Raw genomic sequence first — 26455 nt, forward strand, 5'->3', positions numbered from 1 at the left:
ACAGAAAGAGAGAAGGTTAGACTTGTGTTAAAAACCAGCTCTACAGCTGTTCACAAGTTTATTCAGTCACTTCCTTCCAGTGTCGCATGTAACTACACAGAGCTCTGTCGAGCACTAGTCGAAGAATTCTCTTCTACTCCTGATGAGATAACAGCCATTTGGGAGGCCAACAGCCTCCCAAATTAAACCCTCACCATGTGAAATTCCCAAGGATTATATCAAATGCTTGAGGCATGTTTATTTTCAGGGAAAGAACACACCAGGACTAGAAGAAGATCCCACCTTCAAGATCATTTTCTTACGTAACTTACATCCATGTATACACACACACGTTGTACTGATGACACAGGAAGGAAAACCTTCAATGCAGCAGATCAGGAAGATGTCACAGGTGGCTTGGGAAACTGTTGTCACTGTCAAGGCTACAGTTGGTGCAACCGAGCCTGTCAGAACGAACACCAAGGTGTCAAATTCTGATTAAACTTACATACCACTGCCAACTTTGTTAATATGTTTGGATCGACTACTTTCAATTCCATAATAATGGAGTTCAAACCACACAGTTTATGACATTAGCATATTATTACAGAAACAATGATACAGTCATTTGAATTTGGAGATTTTGAAAATTATGACATCCTTCTGCAGGAAAACCTGAGAAGCTTAAAATTGTTAAATCTAACAGATACGACTGTGTACTACATTGAGTAAGATCCAAGGAGTGAACAAAACTCTTAGACATTCCAAAAAGACCTTATCAATGTACGTGCGTCTCTCTACATCTTACAATTTACAAATGTCACATTTTTCTGTGTTCTCCCTAAACCTAGTGAAACCTAGGTTATTCATATTGTACTGTTATCGTAACTCTAAAATTATTTGTCTAATTTGAATCTTGCTTAGCTAACTAGATAGTATATACAAATGCCCAGATGTTACCGTCCAAATGAACTGACAATTTACTTTTCCAGCTTTGCACTAAACATGTTCAAGTACGCCCAACAGGGGGGATGTCCCAAGATGCCACAGGTTCTATTGTTCTGAAAAACCAAGGAACTCAGTCTCCCAGGGGGCAACAGGTTCTTTTTGTTTCAGCAACTTCACGCATAGGTGTGAAAAGTCACAATGCTCACCTCCTATTGCTCACTCTGGCCCATGACCCGTGAGGTCACCGGGCCTATATAAGACCAAGGTCTGCCCCAATTCTTCCTCTTTCCACCGACCCTCCAAGGACACCCTCCTGCATCGCCTAGTAGAGGGCCGGGCTGCTCCAGCAACTCTTCTCTTCCCACCCAACACCCGGAAGTCAGAGGTGCAGTTTCCAACTCATGTCTTCAAGGAAACCTCCACGAATCTCAAGCTTTTTCCAAACTCCTAGCAGCGACTCAATGTCCTGCAGGTAAGAACTCAGATTTAATAAGCAAATTAACTGCACAGCTCAACAGCACCGCGAAGACTTCAACCTTCCGACCAAACCGGGGACGTCACAGGACTGCAACTGCACAGCAACTTTCTCCCTTTTTTAAGGACTGGTAACATACTGGGCTTACTAATGATACTAGACTAAGCAGGACTGTTTATTTGATTCTGTGTAGTGTGTATAAGTTTGATATGTGTTGTGTTATTGTGGTTACAAGTTAAATGAAAGTTAAATCTTAGATACGCTCTTCACATGCCCTCTCTGATCCTTTCAGTCTCTAATTAGCATTTACACATACACCGCATATCTCTTCCTACTTAGCACGTCCCCACTCCAGAAGAAGGGGGGGGGGAGCTACCATCTTAGGAGCCCACAGGAAGGTGTTACTCTCTTTGTCAGCCACCATTTTGAGAGCCCCTTACTCACACACACACACTCACATACACACCTTTGTTTCAGTTCGTACTCTGCTCGTAATTTGTGTTTTATACTTTATTGTATTCATAATAAATGTTTTTCTTTCACAAATGTTCTTTCATTAATGTTGTATAAGTGAATTTTGCCTCTACTCTACACTCTCAAGAACTCTAAAAGTTTGGCCTGTATCATTGTATCATTGATAACATGGCAAAAGCCCCTGATGACGCTAAGGCGCAAAGGGAATTTATGAAATATGACACACAAAGCTTATCTTTCCAGCTTCTCCTTCCTCTTCTCCATCCCGCATTTTTCTGGATTCCTGCAGCATCTATATCAATTTGAATTTAAACACATTCAACCATCGAATTTGATAATTTTTGCAAAATGTTTTCATTTCCCAGCAAACTCTCATAAGCGGTTAAAGGTGTTGGGAAACACTAGGTACTTGGTTAACTTTGAGTCCAGATCAAGGATTGTTTCTCACTTTTGTTAACAAAGTGAGAAAAGAGTTCAACATATTCACAGATTTCTCTCAGAACAATTCATATTCATGGCGATGATATTTATGTTTGTGTAATCTGGTGCAGATCTGAATAAAAATCCTGAGCTAGTGAATTTAAATGTGTTTTCATATGGAGCCTGTCGGGCCTTGGCAGAGCAATGGGACATTCTCGGTTGTCATCATTCCTATCAATAATGTTAACATTTTACTTTGAAATGTAGCTTTTCATCAAAACTGAAAACAAGTGTATTAAAGGATTTTGCTCCTGGAACTATCCGGTGCTGGATCCGGTGCATCCTGTCCCCTTGGCTGTGCACGTTCACTGTGGACACAAGCTTCTGCTTGGATTCATTAGACTAGTGACTGATTGAGTTTATTTACTTTAGCTGCATCTAATTCACATAAATCTCAACCTTAAGATGTCAGAATTAAATATGATCTTGACCAGTAGAAAGAAAGAAATCACTGACCAGTGAAAGTGGTGGAGAATGAATGAACATAGAGGGATAAAACCTTTTTATAAACAGTCTATGGATGAAACACTTGTTTGATTAACATGGAGGTTACGAGGGTGTGGGGGGGGGGGTAGGTTCAATGCTCGGGTCTGAACATGAAAAGAATCCAGTTTTAACAACTCAATTTTAAATGGAATGAAAACATGTGACACTATGAAGACCAACACAAACGTGATATGCAATCATTTTATTTCATGTTGTGGTGATACAGCACAGGAGCTTTTCTTCAAAGACAATCTGAAACGTTTCTGGAGGAACGGAAGAAGGCAGAAGCTACAGCCGCACGTTAGACGAGGATGATGCAACTTGAATCCTATCCTTTTGAAATGTTAATGCCTAATGAAGTGAACTAGTGAACTTAGGATCAGGGTCATATCTGAACCACACCTCCACAATACATCCGTCTGACTCAGCCTTTTTTCTCCCCTCTCTCCATTCTTCTTCCTCTCTCATCACATCCCACCTCCCTTCATCCTCGTTCAGCTTTTCTCCACCTGCACTCGTCTCTTCCTACTCGTATTCAGTCTGGTGCACACCTTTTCTCCTTCTCTGTACCATCTGAGGCCTGTGATCAGCTCGGGACCCTTTTCTGTCTGAACCCGACTGATCCAGAGAGAAACCTGAGCCTGATGTTTCCCCCAGTTACAGTCAAAACATCCAGCAGCCCAGCCAGCGGGTCTGAACCAACCTGACGCCGATATCATCTCAACCGCTCCGTCCTGTCAGGTCCCAACGGGTCCCGACGAACTCATGTGGGAAACAGACGGATGTTTAACCTTCACCTCCCCTCAATGTTCAACACTTCCACTTCCATAAACACCTTTCAATGACAGGTCGCTGTAGCCGGATCTGATTGAAACAATCATAATTTTGACAGGATTCTATTCACTAAAGAAAAAGAGACAAACTGATGAGACTCAGACTTTTGGCCTGAACTTTACATTAAAGTCAAATGCTGGAAATGTTGGCATTTGACAGGCAGCATGAGTTTAACAAGTCAATACATGTGTCAGGGTGAGACCCCAGCTTTGAGTTTCAGTCGACAGCACAGATGGTACAAGAGCACAGGCCTGATGGTCTTATCTCTGAGCCCATAGATGAGAGAACTCAGACATCTGGGGAGCATGATGACGAGCACATATAAAGTATTTAGGATGATCAGAAGTATTGGCCTTGTCACAATCCTTGCAATGGATCCAACGACAGAGTTGTGTATAGTTGATAAGAGGATGAGGCCCAGCTGCACCAGATGCAGCAGCAGGGTGTTACGAGCTTTACGAGCTGAAGCTTTGTCTGTAGACGCTGACCTGGCTGCCACCATCACACCGATGTAGGTGGATATGATCACTGCAGCCGCTGATACAAACACAAGACAAGTGAAAGCTCTGTCATAATCATAAGACATCGGCCCAAGAAACATGGCATGGGATGTACAAAATTCTTTCATCTGCAGAGTGTCCAGGTCTTTAAACGGGAAATCTAACATCAACAGAACGTGGACGAGGATGTTCAGTGAACTAATGGCCCAAACCACCATGATGGCCAGTGCTGTGTTTGTGATGGTGATGATGGTAGCGTGTCGCAGCGGCTGGCACACAGCTACATATCTCTCCAGAGACATCACAACCAGAGTGAGAGGGGAGACTTCAATTGTGATATTAGAGAGCATGACCAGAACACCACACACAGGATACGACAGCCGTGTTCTACAGACAGACAAAATGTACAATATCTGGCCCAGTGTTATCTGCATGGTGTCGGCCACCAGGAGGTTGAACAGGAGGATGTAACGAGAGGACTCACGAAACACTGCTTTGCTCCTCAGGGTGAACAACATGGTGACATTAATGAAGAGGAAGATGCAGCAGGGCACAGAGGTCACAGTGCCCAGCATCACTCTGTGCAGCAACGCATCACCAGTAGTAGTGTTGGCTTGAGCTGTACGTGACATCTCAGAGAAGCATTTACCACATGAACAGCTAGAGCCTGTTGATGCAGCTGGAAAACAACAGCACAATGAATCTCTTCATCTGTCCCCTGTATTCTGAGAACAGTGGAAAAAACACAAAGAGGCTCGTCGAGTTGCATCCAAAACCCAAAAGCATTCACATTTCCCTTTGCAGATCATTAGCAGGTCAGTGTGTGTCTGTGTGTGAGCAGCTCTGCTGAGGCAACATGTTTCCATCGTCTGTATATCAGCTGCACAGGACGTCACATGACTCTGACATGTGACCACGCTGCAAGTGCTCGTAATCAGGACTGCACACAACTAAAGACGCTGTGGGAATATTATCATGATAATAATATTAAAAAGTACTTTCATTATTAATATTAATGTTATAAATATTAATATCATTATTATTTATGATTAAATGGCTTGTCACTGTTATTGCTTTGTACAAACTCATTTCACTTTGTAATATTTTACGTTTGTTTTCCTTTCCCCTGTTTCCTTTGATCCCTCCTGGGAGACCTGAAGCTTTCAGAAGGAACTTGCAAGTTGAAAACAGTCGCAGTGATCTGAATATGACATCTGCATTTTTCTGAATTCCTGCAGCATCTATATCAATTTGAATTTAAACACATTCAACCATCGAATTTTTGATAATTTTTGCAAAATGGTTTATTTTCCCAGCAAACTCTCATAAGCGGTTAAAGGTGTTGGGAAACACGAGGCTCCCCTTTCGGCCTACATGTGTGGTCAAAGCTTGAAACAAGCATGCCGCATGTTCTGGAGTGAACTCAATCTCCCAAGATGCCACAGGTTTTATTGTTCTGAAAAACCAAGGAACTCAGTCTCCCAGGGGGCAACAGATTTTTTATTGTTTCAGCAACTTCACACATAGGTGTGAAAAGTCACAATGCTGACCTCCTTTTGGTCACTCTGGCCCATGACCCTTGAGGTCACCGGGCCTATATAAGACCAAGGTCTGCCCCAATTCTTCCTCTTTCCGCCGACCTTCCAAGGACACCCTCCTGCATCGCCTAGTAGAGGGCCGGGCGGCTCCAACAACTCTTCTCTTCCCACCCAACAACCCGAAGTCAGAGGTGCAGTTTCCAACTCATGTTTTCAAGGAAACCTCCACGAATCTCAAGCTTTTTCCAAACTCCTAGCAGCGACTCAATGTCCTGCAGGTAAGAACTCAGATTCAATAAGCAAATGAACTGCACAGCTCAACAGCACCGCGAGGACTTCAACCTTCCGACCAAACCGGGGACGTCGCAGGACTGCAACTGCACAGCAACTTTCTCCCTTTTTTAAGGACTGGTAACATACTGGGCTTAATAATGATACTAGACTAAGCAGGACTGTTTATGTGATTCTCTGTGGTGTGTATAAGTTTGATATGTGTTGTGTTATTGTGGTTACAAGTTAAATGAAAGTTAAATGTTAGATACGCTCTTCACAGGATCTCTCTGACCCTTTCAGTCTCTAATTAGCATTCACAGGGGGGGAGCTACCATCTTAGGAGCCCACAGGAAGGGGTCACTCTCTTTGTTAACCACCTTTTTGACATCTATTGCACTTGTGTCCGTCCTGGGAGACGGATCCTCACATGTGTCTCTCTGAGGTTTCTACGTATTTTTACCTGTTAAAAGGGTTTTTAGTAGTTTTTCCTGACTCTTGCTGAGGGTTAAGGACAGAGGATGTCTCACCATGTTAAAGCCCTATGAAACGAATTGTGATTTGTAAATATGGGCTATACAAATAAAATTTGATTGATTGATTGATTGATCGATTGATATAAACCTTCACTCTTCATTATATAATCTTTAATAGTAAATATTAAGATTTCTAATTGAAAAAGTTCTAAATGAGACTGATCTGAATCAATAAATTGGCTATCTTTTTCCTTCTTTGAAAGGTGGTGCCCGGAGAGAACTTAAACAAACTAAAGATATGGTTTAATATTAATATTTTAATTATAAATGTTTTATAATTCATTTTGATAACCAAATGTATCGAATGCCTAAAGGCACACCATCTTATGGTATCACTTCTAACAATTATTGCACAACATATGGTGCCCCATGTGAGGCAGAATACAGTTGGCAAAAATTCATGACTATGTAATATTAATGTGATTTTCATTTTTGCCAAGGCCAGAAATAACTGAAGTTGGAATTTGCACATCCAGCTTTGCCGCAGCTGGATGTGACTTTGTCCAGGTTGGACGTGTCAGTGTTTGTTTACGGGTAGCAGCAGCTGTTAGCTCCGGGGTTGCCGGTGTTGGGGACCGTGTCTCTGCCGCTGTGGCCACTTAGATGCTTTACGTGTATTAGCAGCGTGCTAACCCTAATCCCCCCCGATCTCTGGCTGCAGTGTACCCGTGCTTGGGTGCTCGCTCAGGGGACAGCCTCTCCTGTGGTTCCCGGGTGGCGAAGCGGAGGAGAAGGGGGGGAGAGAGCTGCGCCTTACAACTTTTGTGGCTCGTACAGATTTGCTCCACGCGCCTTGAGCTGCACAAACCGGTGCCGGTCACCAGCAGCTCGTTGTCGCCTCCATCGCTTGCTTTAAAATAGACTCATACCCGGGGTTTTAAGTGCATTTCGCCGCAAAAGTTGCAGCAGTGTTATCCTCCAAAACAAGCCCCCACATCCCTTTGTCTGTGTCTGTGTGAGTGTGTGTGTGTGTGTGTGTTTGTGTGTGTGTGCTGTGCGCGCGCGCTCAGAATATATGCCCTGTATGAATAAATATACACATACAATTATAAACTGTATACACACATATCTAATGCATGTATTTAAATAAATGTACATCTTTATCAGAAGGTGTTGTAGTTTGAAAATTGTAGCTTCAATGAAGAAACACAACAAACTGATACAGAAATATATGTGTAGGACAGTGACTTAAAATTATTTTAACAACCTTAAATATGCTAAGGAGAGATTAAAGACGTGAAAGTGGATGTGTTAGTGTGTGAGTGACAGGGGGGGCGGGGCAGTGAGAGGGGGCGGGGCGGTGAGACGGGGGGGGGGGCGGGGCACTCAAAACAGGTCAATCTGAGGAGGGCTGTTTTAGACAGGGTAAAAAGGCTGCTGTTTTAAATGATCCTTGTGGTATTTTGACCAAAAAATGTTACAGATATTTCATTAAGACCCCAAGGAACCATATCAACTGTGGTAAAATGGGCATAATATGTCAACTTTAAGACAAAGCTGACACCGGCCCTATGTAACAGAGCTTGTACATGGCTGCTTCTGCCTAGCATATCAGCCCAAGTTGGATAAGAGAACCTGAGAAAAAGCCACAGTGTGCTTCCAGCCCTGTGAATTTAAAGAATCCCTAACTGTTACTGCCCTGCATATCAGTTAGTGTTGTTAAAAGTTTGGTGAACTGTTTAACCCACCATAGTTTTGGTTAGGCTAGTGTATGATAGAATCCACACTACAAGGTGTCTGCCATCGCAGCACCAAAGCCATCCACACGACTTTTTGATTTATAAACTTAAATCTAATCCTTAAATTTCAGGTCCAACAATGGAGAACCCCTGTGTAGAACAATTTGTTTCTTCCCTAGCACCGAGCCTGACCCCTGGCTATCCTGAATTCATCAGCAAGTTGAACTTCAATGAGTGCAGTAAAGAAATAGATTCACTTCTTAATGACAGATGTGATGCACAAACAGCATCAAAGGGTCCATTGTTGAGATGTATGATTCTAAATTTCCACAGGCAAATCTACCTTGCCTGTCAGAGCAAAGGAGCGATGGAACAGGAGGTAAATGCCATGAGAGCACAAAATGCTTTTCTCCTCCAGGAGGTTCACGCCGGGTTCACACCGGACGCTGAAGCGACGCTGAAGCGACGCGTAAGCGCAGCGCCAAGCCTTAAATAACAGCTGGCTCCCATCCACTCCCATGTTAATCCTTTGTGCGGGTCTATTGACATACACACACTTTAACGTGTGGTCAGCTACACATCATGTCCCTTGGGCATTAACTACACTCTGTAGCACAGTCACTTCACACACACACACACACACACACAAGGCAGAGGACCAACATCTGAGGGAGGTGAGGCAGATAATGAGCAAACCTCGGCCAAAACCAAAGATAAATTCTGAGATGTCCTCTCTCCTGTGCATGGTATGTCCCACTCATCAGTACACACACAATGAGATCATCAATCTTAGAATGCTTTGAGGCCGGATGACCTCTGGTAACAGCGACATGGCGTGCACGCCCAGATCATCATCATCGACACGCGACGCCAGGAGGAGGACCCAACGAGCCAGGAGGGCAGGACTGCCTTGTGAATCAGCCAACGAGGCACTGCCCCGCGTATATGCAGCAGCTTCCGTCTAGTCTCGACCAATCCAAGAACCTCTGTCACGCCCAGTATATCGATACATAAGCTATGTGCACACTTTGTCTAAGCGCCTTTTTTCCTGTGCAGCTTACTGCGTAGGACTGGAGGCCCATGCCTGGGCCCATGCATGATCATTTGCTGGACACCGCAGTTTCCTGACCTGTGACCTCTGAATAAACTTGCTTAATTTTAACTTGAGAACGACGACTCCTGCCTTTGATTTCCACCCGCAACAAATTGGTAGCAGAGGATGGTTTTAGACGATTGAAAGAGTGGATTGGAAACAACCAGTCAGAGAGGAGGTCGTCTCTCGGACGGGAAAGAACCGCCCTGCGAAGCTCGTCTCTCCTCAGGAACCTGATCAAAACAGCGCTGTACTATTAAAGAGGTAAGCAGAGCCTATTTAATTTAAATCTGCATATTGTCGCGATAGAGAAAACCTAAATTTTTTATCAGATGTACTGAGGGTGAGTATGAGTTGCATATGATAAATTTAACAAAGTAATTAAATGGTCTGAAACTGCTGTGTATTGTGCAAATTGTGTTTTTATATTTTAATAACGAAGTGCTGGCAGCTTACACTGTACAATCGATCCGAAGGGTTGGTGTCAGAGTAGCCGAAGAAAAAGAAAAGAGTTAAAATTCAGCCAGGCGCACATCGGAAAATCGTTCCGCAACGGCGGTTGTTGTGTGGGTTGGCGTGAAGACGCACACTGTAAAACTCAAAGCCTGATCTCGGGTTGGTGTGTGAGTAGTAGCTACGAATTTAACTCAAATTCGGTCTCCCACTTAAAAAGAGAAGGGTTAAAATTCATCCAGGCGCACATCGGAAAATCATTCCGCGGCTTTTGGTGTGTGGGTTCCCGTGAAGACACACACTGTAAAACGCAAAGCCTGAGTACACAGGTTGGTGCGTGGGTAGTAGCTAGGAATTTAACCCGAATCAGGTCTCCCACATCTTAAAAGATGATAGAAACAGATATAAATTAGAGGAATATATGACAATGTATATGACAATAAATGTTGATTGATTGAAGTGACTGTGGGGGAGACTGGAGAATCGAGCGCTTTGGCTGTGAAATGTTCGTGCGTCTGTGTGCAGGGAGATACCTCCCAGATGTGTGTGTGAGAGTAGGAGTGTGTGTGTCTGTGTGTAAGAGAGGAGAAAATGTTTGTCAAGGTCACAGCTGGCTGTCTGAGACACAGAAAAAACTGACTGAGCGAAAAACTGACTGACAGGAAAACGACTTTTTCCTAAACTAGAGGTGGTATATGCGCTTGCCATCTGATATTTGTTGTATGTATGAATGAGAGGGGTAAATCTGTTTAGGACTTGCCAAAGAAAGATTAAGACGTGCATGGCAGAGGATGAAAAGGGGGAGATAACAATGTTTTGGAGTCGGAAAGCCATCTGGGGAAGGCCAGAAGCCTTACAGCTTACAACTGGCGTTAAGATCACAAAGAGGCTTGGTTGTTTGTTTCTATGTTGTTTGTTTGTTTCTATGTTGTTTGTTTGTTTTTTTAATATTGCTTCATTCAGAAGTAATGAATCCCAGAGGGAATTGTTAAAATTACACTTTTTGGCACCAATTTTGTTCTTTCAGATGTTGGGGGGTGAAGTCCTGAGATCTGACCTCCAGACAAAGAGAAATAAAAAATGCGGCCTGTAGGCCAAGCTGAAACCAGTTCAACCAGTTTTACTCTTAATTCACACCTTCCTCAGACAACGTGGAGCCTCTCCTCGGTGGGGGAGCATCTCGGGTGTCCTTCAAGAGAACCCCAACTGTGACCCTAAAACGCCCAAAGGCGGGAACTCCTCAGGTGGAACAAAACAGATGACCCAGTAGCTAACGGAGGCGATTACCAATTTTATTTCAGCCATTTTCCCTGCTAAAGATTTCAACCAAGATTTCCCCTGGTCTTTTCAGATGTCCTAGCTGCTAAAGGGGGCGAATCACAAAAGTTTGTTTTATACCATTTTTATTTTCTTTATTTTTCCTTCAGTCAGATTTTATTTTGATAGGAACCTTTTGTTATTTTAACTTGAAAGACCGAAACAGGAAGTTCGCTCGCGGGACAAGCTCAGACATTTTCCCCACGGACTATTTTTTCCACACGATCTACAAACAGCTTCAAAACAGCCGTTCCCTGCAGAAGCGCGATGTTCATTCCGCTGAGGAGCAAGAAGAATCCGCTCCTGTCCGCTCAGCACGACGCCCGCTGCCCCAGACGAACCAGCGACACAGAGCTTGAGAGGCCACGCGTTCATTCACTGAACTTTCGGGATATTCGCGCCAACGCGCATGCAACCCCATGAAACTACGGTTACAGTAAGAGGTTATTTTGTCTGGGCAGAGACTAGTTGTAATACTTAGCGTATTGTCTTTATTTGAGTGTATTTGTTTGTGGGACTCTGTGTCTCCTATTTTAGCCGTGACGAGCCGGCACTTCCGGTTTCCGGTTTGACGGCCGTGGCTTTGTTACAGTGTTTAAGCGTCGCGACGAAGCGTCTCCGGCTGCACTGTGACCGTCTGACCAACTTTACAGAGACTTTACCTTTCAAACTTCAGCACACGACGCCGCTTGGGTGCTGAGTGGTAAAGTAATTGTGAACTTGTCTCGACGGTGTTTTTAAGAGTTTCTTTGATATTTCCTGTGCATGCTCTCTCTCTCTCTCCTCTCTCTCTCTTCTCCTAAACCTACCTACACACACGTTCGGATCTGTATTCATACAGTTCACGTCACATAGATACATTTATACTTAGAGAGACTGGACGCAGCTGGAAGCCATTCGGCCCCAAGGCCAAAGCAGAGATAAAGAATTCTCTTTGTCTGAAAATTCCTTTGTTTTAATTCACGTGGCGACTGCCATTTTGGGCATCGGCCACACGGTGTCATTAACATAGGCTCCATTTTGAATAACGCGAGTTAGACCACCATTTTGAGAGTTTATTATTGCCACGCCTCCTCTCTCTCTCTCCTCCCCTTTTGGCTCTAAATTCCAAAGCGGCTCCGCCATTTTGTTTGTAGTCACCACCATTTTGAGAGTTTTTCGGCCCTCATAATTCCATGAATCATTGTCGGCCGCCATCTTGGATGTGACCAGACCACGTCACCACGTGACTGCGTCATACGTCATTGCCACTCCCCTCTCTCTCTCTTTATTTCACACACACACACACACACACACACACACACACACACACACACACACACACACACACACACACACACAGACACACACAGACAGACACACACACACACACACACTGACAGACATACATACATAGACCACAGGTTTTACATGTATGGTCTGAATTGTGATAAGTGCTGCTGCTGTCGTTATCTTTGAAATATTGGAGTTTGTTAAAATGATGAATCATTGAATAACATTAACTTTATTTCCCCTTTTTAATAAATGCTTTTGCAATTAAAGTATCTGTAGTCTGATTATTTGTGCATATGTATGTGAATACAGCTGGATTATGATAGCCTGTGCTCGAACTTACAACCCTTTATTGTTTATTATATAATCATTAATATTAACTATTGAGATTATTAATTTAACTTTTATCAGATGAGACTGATATTTATAGATTGACTCGTTGGTCCCTGTAACCAGGGTGGTGACCCGCTTCGATAAGTAATAATTACAGATTGTATCATTCTTAATTGATAATTTTATTGTTTTCATTAATCATTTAACTATTCTTAATGGATAACCTTATAATTTCTAATTAATTATTTTACCATTCTTAAGTGATAGCCTTATCATTTTTAATTATTTTCAATAAATAATTTTTATTATTTTAATAATCATATTTCATGATTATTAATAATTAGCCAACGTCAAGTCTACTCCTATTGCACAACACAGATATTTCCAATACATCTAATCTATTAGAGGAAAGGAGAAAGGTTTTTGCTTCCAAAGTTCTACATAAAATCCAATCATTTAATATTTTATTTTTTACCTGACACAGCAGGGATAATAGTAGACACCAGTTTAAGACTTCACAAGTTACTAATTTGATTCATAATATAAACTTCAAGTATGAGTGATTAACTAAATCACATGAAGGTTTCCTTTGAAGCCCATCTCTAAGTACAGTTAATGTGCAATGTTTTTTATTAATTTCTCTGTTTTTATGATTTTTGAGCCATCTTACAAAAGTTTCATCTGCAACTGCGGCTTTGTGACAATGAAGATAACACTGTTTTTTGTTTTTTAGTCTGGAGACGTTGCTGCTCCGATGCAATGAGCCCAGTGAAAGTTTGATAAAAGCTGATCTGCTTTTCTCTGCTAGAGGTTTGATGAGAAGGGAAATCTAGCTCTTCTTTTTGGTTGTTGAAAAAACTGTTTTATTGACTTTTAGTTCTTAGAGCTGAATCATGTGCTTTTTATATGAGCCAAATCAATCATATTAGGATGAGAAATTCTAACTTAACTTTAAACTAAATTCTGTGCTGCCTAGAATAATTTATTTTTTCAGTTTCACCTGCAGTTGCTTTTATTCCACATTCAAAGCATCCATTTAAAATTCCATAGTCAAGACATGTTAAATCTATTTACAGTTGGAATTTAAACTAGGAGTTTGATTCACCCCCAATGTAACTCTTGTTAGACTCTGGAGAGTCCTAAAATAAATAGTTTCACCATTGGGAAGACGAATAAATTAAAAATTCAGTTAAAGGTCAGATGTCAAATACACTTTAACTCATAGCGTGTTTCATCTTAAATAAAAAGCACAAACCAGAATAAAAGCCCCTCTGTTTAGACACTTTACTGAATGTTATATCTATAATTATAGTTTAATTTATTTTGGACCCTTTAACTTTTAAATTCAGGGAAGACGTGTTTTTATTTTTTGTTTTGTTAAATACGTTATCTTAACATCTTATGCTCTTAATTTGAAAGGTGATGTTAAGCTCTACTTATTGTTTTATTTTCATCATGAAGAAAATAGTGGCAGAATAACTTTTAAGTTGTTTTGAACTGTTTCAGCTGTCAACTCTGAAACGTTTGATTGAATCTAATCTCTCACACATTTGTCCTTTTTGTATGTGATTCCTGTTTTATCACAGGACAGTTTGACGTCAAAGCTTCTGAAATGATCGTGTAACAGAAGCAGTCGAATTAATTTTGGAAAATGGTTTGAACACAAATACTCAAACACTGTCATATCTGCTGCTTATTGAAATTCAACATGTTTAATTTTATTTTGAAATGTCAACTGATTGGGCCGACCACTCCTTAAAAGTTTTATTGAAATTGTTGACCACAAACGGAGGGTATGTATGTTTTGTTTAGATTATTTTGTTTGTTTCTTTTTAATTCTAAATTTATATAATCTACTTTAACTCAATAACGCATCGCAGTAAATTAATAATTGTTCTGTTTGTTTTCCTTTCAAACTCTGGGATCTGGGCTTCATGTCTTCACAACCCACTCCCATTCGGTGTCAACTCCACATCCTCCACCCTGACCGACAATACGCCCTGCGCCTGGCTTGTACAGTGCAAGCCAACCACCTGGCCTGTAGGTGAGTATCAATTCCACGAAAGGATCTTTACAAAGCTAGGATCCAAATCATTGACTGAAAAAAGCCTCATTAACGATTTATGATAATTTTGTATTTGGAGTAGATCTGAAAGAAGCTGATATCTGAACAGCTTACTACTATGTCCTGTACGGTCACACAGAAACGAATGGCCCTGGATCTGCTAGTGGCAGGAAAGGGATGTGTGCACTATCATAGGAAGTTCTTGAAAGACATTTTTTCCAAACTGCCCGTGGTGGCTGGGTGACCAGTGCCCTCTCCACCTCTACGCACCATGACATGACATGGCTGTAGACTCTGAAATTGCTGATGAAGGAAAACGTGCCTCATCCCCCAGCTGATCTGAGGCTGTGGATGCTGGTGCTGATGCTGTGAAGCTGAAGACGAAGCTGAGGACGATGGAGATGATGACGCGACGATGATGATGATGTATGAGGACGGGTTTGCACTGGATGGGATGAAGGTTGGGGGTACATGAACTCCCCAGTAAGTGGTCACACCCTAAAGGGGGATTAAAAGAGGGTCTGGAGGGATTTCAAACTTTTAACTATAATCTGTGTCTGATTGAACTCTTAAGCAATAAAGCTAGGAACAGTTTTATCATATGCTTCATACAAATGATTTTAATAACTGTTGCTGCTTAGTGTTAATAATGACTCTTTCACTAGTTCTCATTTCTCGTTCTGTATTAAATCATAATTTCCTTAGCTGCATTAGACATCAAACAGAGTACCAGGAGCTATCTCTTCTGGGGCAAAGTCAGTAGGACATTGTTTGTCTTCAGTTTGTTCCGAATGTTTACAGTCAGGTTTGTTTTGAGATTTTTGTATTGCTTGCTGTGATTCTTTTAATCACAGCTATGTTTTGACGTTTTTATTTTTGTGTTTTACTGATGTTGTGCAATAGGAGTAGACTTGACGTTGGCTAATTATTAATAATCATGAAATATGATTATTAAAATAATAAAAATTATCTATCAAAAATAATTAAATTATTAATTGAAGATGATCAGTAATCAAATAACAATAAAACCACTAATGAGAAAATAGGAATTATCAATTAGAAAGTACAAGCTATCAATTAACAATGATAAGGTTATCAACCAAGAATAATGAAAATAATTAGTCAAAAACAATAAAATTATCAATTTAAGAATAATACTATCTATATTAATAATTGAGAAAGGGGGGCACCACCCTTGTTTCCAGGGACCAACGATGTCAAGCTATAATTATCAGTCTCATAATGATAAATGTCAAATTAATAATGTCAATATTTTAATATTAACGATTACTTAATAAACAGTGAAGGCTTCTAAGTTCGAGCACAGGCAATCATAATCCAGCTGTATTCACACACTTATGCACAAATAATCACAGACTACAGATACTTTAATTACAAAAGTATTTATTAAAAAGGGGAAATAAAGTTATAATGTTATTCAATGATTTATCATTTTAACAAGCTCCAATATTTCAAAGATAAACACAGCAGCAGCACTTATCACAATTCAGAAAATACATGTAAAACCTGCGTCTACCTATGTATGTCTGTCTCTGTGTGTGTGTGTCTGTGTCAAAGTGTCTCTCTGTGTATGTGTGTCTATGTGTGTGTATGTGAAATAAAGTTAGTGTTATTTAATGATTTATCATATTAACAAACTCCCATATTTCAAAAATAACAACAGCAGCTTATCACAATTTAGAACACGCATGTAACCTCTGGTCCATCTATGTGTCTCTGTGTGTGTGTATCTGTCTGTGTCTATCAAAGTGTCTGTGTGTGTGTGTGTGTGTGTGTGTGTGTGTGTGTGTGTGTGTGTGTGTGTGTGTGTGTGTGAGAGAGCGAGAGAGAGAGAGAAAACGAAGGGGGCGTGGCGATGACGCAGTCACATCTAAGATGGCGGCCTATCATGATTCGTGGAATCAAGGCCTAAAAACTCTCAAAATGGCGGATTGACTACAAAACAAGATGGCGGAGCCGTTATGAATTTAGAGCCAGGATGGGAGGAGAGAACGAGAGAAGGTGTGGCAATAATAGACTCAAGATGGTGGTTTAACTTAACGTTATCCAAAATGGAGAATATGTTAATGACCATGTGGTCGGAACTCACAATGGTGGTCGCCAGATGAATTACACAAAGGAAATTTCAGACAAAGAGAATTCTTATCTCTGCTTGGCTTTGGGGGCCGAATGGTTTCCAGATGTGTTCAGCCTCTCTGAATATAGATGTAACTATGTGACATGAACTGTATTCTAAATACAGATCAGAAACGTGTATAGGTCGGTCTAGAAGGAGAGAGAGAGAGAGAGAGGGAAGAGAACGAACTCTTAAAAATACGCCTGAGATGAGTTAACAGTGATTCACCCCTCAGCCCTCAAGCGAACGTTGTGGGCCGAGGTTCTGATCGGTGAAATCACTGCAGACTCACACAGACGTTAACAGTGCGGGCGGAGGCGCTTCTCGCGGCCCTATTTACTGTAACACAAAAACATTGCCATCAAACCGGAAACCGGGAGTGGCTGGCTCGGAGTAGTGGCCGGCTAAAACAATGGAACACGGAGGTTCCATCAACAAAATACACTCAAGTATTAAATCCATACGCTACGTATTAAAACTAACATCTGCCCAGACAACATAAGCCTCTTACTGTGACCGTGATTTCGTGGGTTGCATGCGCGTTGGCGCGAATCTCCCGGAGGTTCAGTGAATAGCTTGAAGTCTCTCAGGCGGGCTCCCATGAGCACCGCAGCTGGGCCGGAGCCGATCCGTCGTGCTCCGTGGCGAGATGAGGTTTCGTCTTCTTCTGCAGCAGCGGAGCTCGTGCTCACTCACAGGAACGTACGGCTGCTTGTAGCCGTTGTGGATCGTGTGGAGAAAGAATAAAAGTAAAGTCCGTGGGGAAAATGAAACAGTCTGAGATCGTCCAGCGAGCAATTTCCTGTTTGGTCTTTCAAAGTTAAAACAGGAAAAGTCCTTTTCAAAATAAAAACGTCGACTAAGATAAAAGAATAAATTAATGAAATGAATTGAAACAAAACGTCTTATCGCCTCCATTAGTTTACTGAGTCGTCTGGTAAAGCCTCGGGAGGCCTAGTGGTAACTTCAGCGTTGGAGTAGAAAAAGAGGACAAAGAGTTAGTTGCTTCCTTAAGTTGCTGGGTTAACTGGTGAGACCCCGGGGGGGGGGTCTCGTTGTCACATCAGCATCGGAGTAAAAAGAGAAAGGTTTCTGGGAGCACAGCCTTTTTAAGTCATGTTCCAGGTGACTCCCCCCTGGGAGGAGGGGTCAGGGGTCAGTGTGGCCCCCGGCCAATTGAGTTGTCAGGATTTGGCCCCCAGGGGCGGGCTTACAGTGGGGGACCCAGGAAGTGATTTTCTCTCACATGGAGATAAGATCTCCATGCTGGATTTTTAAATGTAAGGGGTCTCCTGAGGCGAATCTAAGGTTTTACGACTCTTTGTTCTAAGTCAGATCAGTGGGCCTTCCCCAACACTGAGTATAGGTTTCTTTTTGATTTTACTAGCCCTTTGCCTTCCCTGTGTTGTCCACACCTATCAGGTGTGGAAAGGGGGATTTATTGACATACACACACTTTAACGTGTGGTCAGCTACACATCATGTCCTTTGAGCATTAACTACACTCTGTAGCACAGTCATTTCACACACACACACACACACACATACACAAGGCAGAGGACCAACATCTGAGGGAGGTGAGGCAGATAATGAGCAGACCTCGGCCAAAACCCTCCCTCCCTCACACACACACAGTACGTCATCTCAACTTCAGAAGTTCCCATGCTCCTTATCAAACAGGGAGGCTTTCATAAATTCTGAGATGTCCTCTCTTCTGTGCATGGTACGTCCCACACATCAGTACACACACAATGAGATCATCAGTCTTAGAATGCTTTGAGGCCGGATGACCTCTGGTAACCGCAACATGGCGTGCACGCCCAGATCATCATCATCAACACCCTACGCCAGGAGGAGGACCCAACGAGCCAGGAGGGCAGGACTGCCTTGTGAACCAGCCAACGAGGCACTGGCCGCGTATATGCAGCAGCTTCCGTCTAGTCTCGACCAATCCAAGAACCTTTGTCACGCCCAGTACATTGATACATAAGCTATGTGCGCACTTTGTCTAAGCGCCTTTTTTCCTGTGCAGCTTACTGCATAGGACTGGAGGCCCATGCCTGGGCCAAAGCATGATCATTGCTGGACACCGCAGTTTCCTGACCTGTGACCTCTGACTAAACTTGCTTAATTTTGACTTGAGAACGACAACTCCTGCCTTCGATTTCCACCCGCAACAGGTCCCTCCGGAGGCTGAGGGGCCGTCCTGCGCCAAGGCTGCCTCGCACTGTGCAGCGATTGTTTCGGCGTCGAGTCTATTTTTTGCGCTTGACGCGAGTGTATCGCACCAGGAATTACAGTGGAAAATGATTTTAAACGATATTGATAACATATTTTACCTACCACATTATTAAATGTCCCCCTCTGCCCATCCATACACACAAGCAGTCATAAAGATAAAAAGAGAGGGGGGGGGGTCTACGTACTCTCCCCATAGGCTTGAGTGGAGAATATGTAATTTACCCTCGACACCCAACATTGAACAGAGCAAACAGCGGAGAAGTTCTTGAAGATGGATGACATTAAATTAATAATTGAAGTGGAGAAGTAGTACAGTGAGCTGTATGATACCGACACATCTTGTATAAAGACAACATTAAAAAGGACAAATGCTGGGACGCCGTTGCAGTTAATGACAAATATCAGCTGTATGTGTGATCACGGAGAGGAATCGCATGATGACCGCCGCGGTGTGACCAGCCAAGTGCCGGCACACTAGGGATTAGCGCTAACGCTTCGCTTCAGCGTCCGGTGTAAACCCGGCGACAGACTGCTAGTAAGAAAACTCTGCACTATTTGAAAGCCCTGCACTCAGCAGAGTCTGATCTATTTTCACACAAGGAGGAATTTTTTTTTTTTTGTTTTATTTTTACATATATGTTTATTAGTTTTCCAACAGGTAATACAACACAAAACAAAACAAAAACAAGACAAACATTTAGCCCACACACATATTCAAATCCATACAGGCAAAATATTCAGGGGTCACGTCCTATACAAGTAAGAAAAAATTAAAAACAGATAAGTAAAATAAAAGTATACAGAAATAAAAGTAAATCAATTAATTGGTAAAACAGAGTGCCTCTTTTGAGGCAGAGCATTCTGAGCTATGATACAAACCCTCTTGTGAGAATGGTGGAAGCATTCAGACCAATATATGACAGAAAGGTTTCCCATGTTTTACGAAAGGCATCATCATTGCTATGAAGTTTACATGTCAAATGGTCCAACACAACATATTCAAATACAACCCTTTGCCACTGAGCCTTAGATGGAGCTTTATCTGTGATCCAATTCAAAAGAATACACTTTCTAGCACAAAAAGCAAGTGTCTCATAAAGTCTTCTTTTAAATTTGTCAGTGATGGACATGTCAGATATACCAAGTAGCAGGTATAAAGGGTTATTATTACTGTTAATAGACAGAATAGTATTAATTTCCTGCCCTATGACCTGCCAGAACTGCTGTATTTTTCTACAATCCCACAAACAATGTGTCAGACCACCAGATTCTATCTTACACTTGGGGCACAGTGGAGATGTATTAGGGTTGTATTTATGATGTTGAGAGGGAGAGATATGAACCCTGTGTAGGAGCTTCAGTTGCATAGCTCTCACTCTGTTACAGACATTCAGTATTTGAGCACTTTTCCAAGCATCATTCCAGTCATCATCTGTTATCCTAACATTAAGTTCCCTTTCCCATAAGCCCTTCAGAGAGGAGGTGTTTGTGATGTTATACTCCTTAAGGATATTATAGAATAGGCTAAAAGAACTGCCAGATTTTTGCAAAAAGAGCTGTCTCTCTAGGCTATGATATCCTGACACTGAAGGATTGAGGTATCCTTCGTGACAAAATCTCTCACTTGCAAATATCGAAAGAAATCCTGTTTTGGAATATCATATTTCGTTTTCAGCTGACTAAAAGACATCATAGTAGAGCCTTCCAATAGTTTGTGTAAAGTAAAACCAAACAAAACCAAAAACAGATCATTATAAAGGTTATAACAAAAAATAGTGCATCTAAGGCACCCTCTGCTTAACATTGGCATAAAACAGAGGTCTTCAACAGGGGGTCCGCGACCCCTAGGTGGTCCACGGAGGTACTGCAGGGGGGTCGCAAAATCTTTGGTTCATTAGACAATTTTTTTAATTTTTTATAAAAAAAATTTTTCACGAATTTAAATGTCTTTCAATACACATTAACATGCATCCAACATATTGTGAGGCTGATTTGACCCTCTGCCTGACAACCTCCATCCATCCAAGATAAATGGATAAAGATAAATTGTGTGCTACCCATCAAGGTCCGACATCTCACTATTGTGGGAGTATGTGTGCCATCCACAGATAGCTTGAGGATTCACTGTCTCTTCTACATGTATGTTTAAAATAAAAACATGAATCTGTGAATTACTTAAATAGCTCAGTGTTGTTTGCAAGATGTACAGTGGGTACGGAAAGTATTCAGACCCCTTTAAATATTTCACTCTTTGTTTCATTGCAGCAATTTGCAAAAATCCATTTAATGTACACTCCGCACCCCATTTTGACAGAAAAAAACAGAAATGTAGTAATTTTTGCAAATTTATTAAAAAAGAAAAACTGAAATATCACATGGTCATAAGTATTCAGACCCTTTAAAAAAATTAAAAGGGGTCTGAATACTTTCCTTACCCACTGTATGTTTATAAATGGCAGTGGCATGGCCACCCTGTACCTTGCACATTAAAACATGAATAGATGAACCTGTGTAATATTTGAATAGCTGAGTATTGAATGCACAATATCATGGTAGGGATGTTTATACATGGCACTAGGCCCAGTTACATATAAAACACTATTTTTATACAATATATATAGTAGGGGGTCCCTGCTCCATCTCTCCACCTGTTTGGGGGTCCTTGGCCTGAAAAACTTGAAGACCCCTGGCATAAAATGTACACACTGTCCTTCTCCTAAACTTGGAGGAGCTCGAGTGAAAGGCTTCTCTAGCAACAAAAGAAAGATATCTATCCGGGAAATCCGGAGGCATTGCTTATAGTGATCCTACAAAGCTAAAAGACATCAGTGCTCCAAATCAAGTGTAATGCATATCAATTATCTAACTGCAAAACTTACCAGAGGTCCGACAGATCCGCTGCTCAGCATGAAAACTTAGATTAATGTTCACACATCATCATCACGGGGGGCATCCTTCAGTGACTGGATGTATTTCTCCACCGCGGCTGGGTCGTGAAACTTCTTGGTGGATCCGCGACAGGTGACTCTCAGGGACGCGGGGTACACCTGCCTGTAATCAGCACCGAGCGCTCTCAGCTGTTTCTTCACTCCGTCGTATCCCTGCCTAACCGGCCGCGGTCTCTGGGTGGAGGGGGGCTCCGGGGCCAGCGAGCGGTGTGCTGTCTCCAACTTCACGCGGCCCGAATTCGTTTCAATGTGAAGGATTTTAGGGAGCCAAGCCTCAAAGAACTGAGTCGCTCATCTCCTTCAGCCTCCTCTGGGAGTCCAATGATACGGATGTTTTTGCGTCGTCCTCTGTTCTCCAGGTCGTCGGACCGCTCGCTTAATTCACACACCAACTTCTGCAGAGCTTTCAACTTTCCGTCCACCGGGTCTGTGACGTCCTCCAGCGCTGAAATCCTCTGCTCGGCCTCGGTTATCCGCTTCTCATGGCTGTCCAGTTCTTCTCTGTGTATTTTTAAGAGCTCTGACAGTGGGCCGAGTTTTTCGTCGATGACTCTAGAGATGTTGGCTGTAATTTCGCCCACTGCTTCACGAAGCGCCCGTAAGCCAGCCTCGGCTCCGGTGTCGGCTATGATGCTAGCTCCCGCATGAACCTCGCCAGCCTGCTGGCTGTGCTCAGCATCATCAATCAATCAATCAATCAAGTTTTATTTGTATAGCCCACATTCACAAATAACAATTCGTCTCATGGGGCTTTAACATTGTGTGACATCCTCTGTCCTTAACCCTCAACAAGAGTAAGGAAAAACTACTAAAAACCCTTTTCACAGGTAAAAATATGTAGAAACCTCAGAGAGCCACATGTGAGGGATCCCTCTCTCAGGACGGACAGAAGTGCAATAGATGTCAGGTGTAAGAAAACATCATCAGGATTTTTAGCAGCATCCATTAGGCTAAACATTTTTCAATACTATGTGTCAGGCAGTCCCGCTGCAATCACAGTCTCTGGCCAGCAGCCAGACCACGATCCAGCATCAGGATGGGATCCACTATAATCCACAGTCATTGTCCACCGCCGCCAGTTAGAATCCATTATCAGCTGCCGCCTCGGTCGTGGTCCGTCATCATCCGATGCCAACGCGACAAAGGATCCTCCATTACAACGACGATCAGCAGGCACGATACAGAATCCACCGAACTGGATCCACCATTGCGACCTCCGACACGCGATCCACAATCATAATCCATGGTGCGGCCACAGCTGTGGCCCTGCATCCGCGGGCGCTAAGGCACAGAAACTCCGGGAAAGGGGTCAAGTTAGTAACATGTACTGATCAGATAAGAATTATCTTGATGTGATAAATATGGAGAAAAGGAAGGAGAAGCAGGAAAGAGAAGCTCCGTGTGTCTTGTGTCATAAATTCCCTGTGCGTCTTAGCATCATCAGGGGTTTTTGCCATTTAATCAAATTTGGAACATCGCACAAATTAGCTCTAACTATAAGCTTTATAAAAAAGGAAGGTTTTGAGTCTACTTTTAAACGAACAGAGCGTGTCTGCCTCCCTAACTGAAAGTGAGAGATTATTCCACAGCAGTGGGGCTTGATGGCTAAAAGCTCTGGCTCCTACTCTACTTTTAGAGACTTTAGGGACGACAAGTAAACCTGAGTTCTGGGATCGGAGTGCTCTAGTAGGTTGATATGGAACTAACATCTCTTTAAGGTAAAGAGGTGCCATATCATTAAGGGCCTTGAAGGTGAGGAGGAGAATTTTAAATTCTATTCTAGATTTAACAGGAAGCCAGTGTAGCGATGCTAATACTGGAGAAATGTGCTCTCTTTTCTTAGTTCTCGTCAGGACACGTGCTGCGGCATTTTGGACCAGCTGCAGAGTCTTTAACGACTTGCTGCTGGAGCCTGATAATAATGAATTACAATAGTCCAGTCTCGATGTTACAAAGGCGTGGACTAGTTTTTCTGCATCTTTTTGCGAAAGGACATGTCTGATTTTTGAGATATTACGCAAGTGGAAAAACGCAGTCCTAGAAATTACTTTTAAGTGACTATTAAAGGACAAATCAGGATCGAAGATCACTCCCAAGTTCCTGACTGTTTCATTGGAAGCAAGGGCAATGTCATCTAGCGCAGCTATATCATTAGATAATGTATCTCTAAGGTGTTTAGGGCCGAGTATTATAACCTCAGTTTTATCTGAGTTTAATAAGAGAAAATTGCGGGTCATCCAGGTTTTTATGTCCTTGAGACATGCTCGAAGTTTAGTTAATTGATTACTTTGATCAGGTTTTATTGACAAATATAACTGGGTGTCATCCGCATAACAGTGAAAATTTACCGAGTGTGTCCTGATAATGTTTCCTAGTGGAAGCATATATAATGAGAATAAAATTGGGCCGAGCACAGAGCCCTGTGGGACACCATGGTTAACTTTGGTGCGCACCGATGACTCATCATTGATTTGAACGAATTGGGAGCGATCAGCAAAATAAGATTTAAACCAGTTTAAGGCCGTTCCTTTAATGTTAATTAACTGTTTTAGTCTCTCTAATAAAATTTGATGGTCAATTGTGTCGAATGCTGCACTGAGATCTAACAGAACGAGGACAGACACAAGTCCCTGATCTGAAGCTATTAGAAGGTCATTAGTGACTTTTGCCAGGGCTGTCTCTGTGCTGTGATTGGTTCTAAACCCAGACTGAAAGTCTTCATATATATTATTTTCCTGGAGGAACTCACACAGCTGATTGGCTACAACTTTTTCTAAGATTTTAGACAGGAAGGGGAGATTGGATATTGGCCTGTAATTTGCTAAAACCTCTGGGTCTAGGGTGGGTTTTTTGAGTAGGGGTTTGATTACAGCTATTTTAAAAGACTGTGGTACATAACCTGATGATAATGACAGATTGATTGTGTTAAGTAACGAATTATCTATTAGGGGCAGAATTTCTTTAAGTAATTTAGTTGGAATCGGATCTAAAATACAGGTTGTTGGTTTAGAACCTGAGACTATTTTGGTAAACTGATCACAGCAACTTTCTCCCTTTTTTAAGGACTGGTAACATACTGGGCTTAATAATGATACTAGACTAAGCAGGACTGTTTATTTGATTCTGTGTAGTGTGTATAAGTTTGATATGTGTTGTGTTATTGTGGTTACAAGTTAAATGAAAGTTAAATCTTAGATACGCTCTTCACAGGCCCTCTCTGATCCTTTCAGTCTCTAATTAGCATTTACACATACACCGCATATCTCTTCCTACTTAGCACGTCCCCACTCCAGAAGAAGGGGGGGGGAGCTACCATCTTAGGAGCCCACAGGAAGGTGTTACTCTCTTTGTCAGCCACCATTTTGAGAGCCCCTTACTCACACACACACACTCACATACACACCTTTGTTTCAGTTCGTACTCTGCAAGTAATTTGTGTTTTATACTTTATTGTATTCATAATAAATGTTTTTCTTTCACAAATGTTCTTTCATTAATGTTGTATAAGTGAATTTTGCCTCTACTCGACACTCTCAAGAACTCTAAAAGTTTGGCCTGTATCATTGTATCATTGATAACATGGCAAAAGCCCCTGATGACGCTAAGGCGCAAAGGGAATTTATGAAATATGACACACAAAGCTTATCTTTCCACCTTCTCCTTCCTCTTCTCCATCCCGCATTTTTCTGGATTCCTGCAGCATCTATATCAATTTGAATTTAAACACATTCAACCATCGAATTTGATAATTTTTGCAAAATGTTTTCATTTCCCAGCAAACTCTCATAAGCGGTTAAAGGTGTTGGGAAACACTAGGTACTTGGTTAACTTTGAGTCCAGATCAAGGATTGTTTCTCACTTTTGTTAACAAAGTGAGAAAAGAGTTCAACATATTCACAGATTTCTCTCAGAACAATTCATATTCATGGCGATGATATTTATGTTTGTGTAATCTGGTGCAGATCTGAATAAAAATCCTGAGCTAGTGAATTTAAATGTGTTTTCATAAGGAGCCTGTCGGGCCTTGGCAGAGCAATGGGACATTCTCGGTTGTCATCATTCCTATCAATAATGTTAACATTTTACTTTGAAATGTAGCTTTTCATCAAAACTGAAAACAATTGTATTAAAGGATTTTGCTCCTGGAACCATCCGGTGCTGGATCCGGTGCATCCTGTCCCCTTGGCTGTGCACGTTCACTGTGGACACAACCTTCTGCTTGGATTCATTAGACTAGTGACTGATTGAGTTTATTTACTTTAGCTGCATCTAATTCACATAAATCTCAACCTTAAGATGTCAGAATTAAATATGATCTTGACCAGTAGAAAGAAAGAAATCACTGACCAGTGAAAGTGGTGGAGAATGAATGAACATAGAGGGATAAAACACTTGTT

The 26455-nt window shown here is 42.0% G+C and overlaps 1 protein-coding gene across 1 annotated transcript; it reads right to left on the reverse strand.

Moving 5' to 3' along the window:
* Nucleotides 1-3866: 3866 nt before the first annotated feature.
* Nucleotides 3867-4808, reverse strand: LOC133019711 (odorant receptor 131-2-like). Its single transcript, XM_061086270.1, has one exon. The coding sequence runs from the start codon at nt 4806-4808 to the stop codon at nt 3867-3869; it is 942 nt and encodes a 313-aa protein (XP_060942253.1).
* Nucleotides 4809-26455: the final 21647 nt, after the last annotated feature.

Source organism: Limanda limanda, chromosome 14 (assembly GCF_963576545.1).
Source record: "Limanda limanda chromosome 14, fLimLim1.1, whole genome shotgun sequence".
NCBI classification, from domain to species: domain Eukaryota; kingdom Metazoa; phylum Chordata; class Actinopteri; order Pleuronectiformes; family Pleuronectidae; genus Limanda; species Limanda limanda.

Bases quoted from the DNA above. Each gene is read 5' to 3' on its own strand.
- LOC133019711 (XM_061086270.1), bottom strand. From the start codon at position 4,808: ATGTCACGTACAGCTCAAGCCAACACTACTACTGGTGATGCGTTGCTG.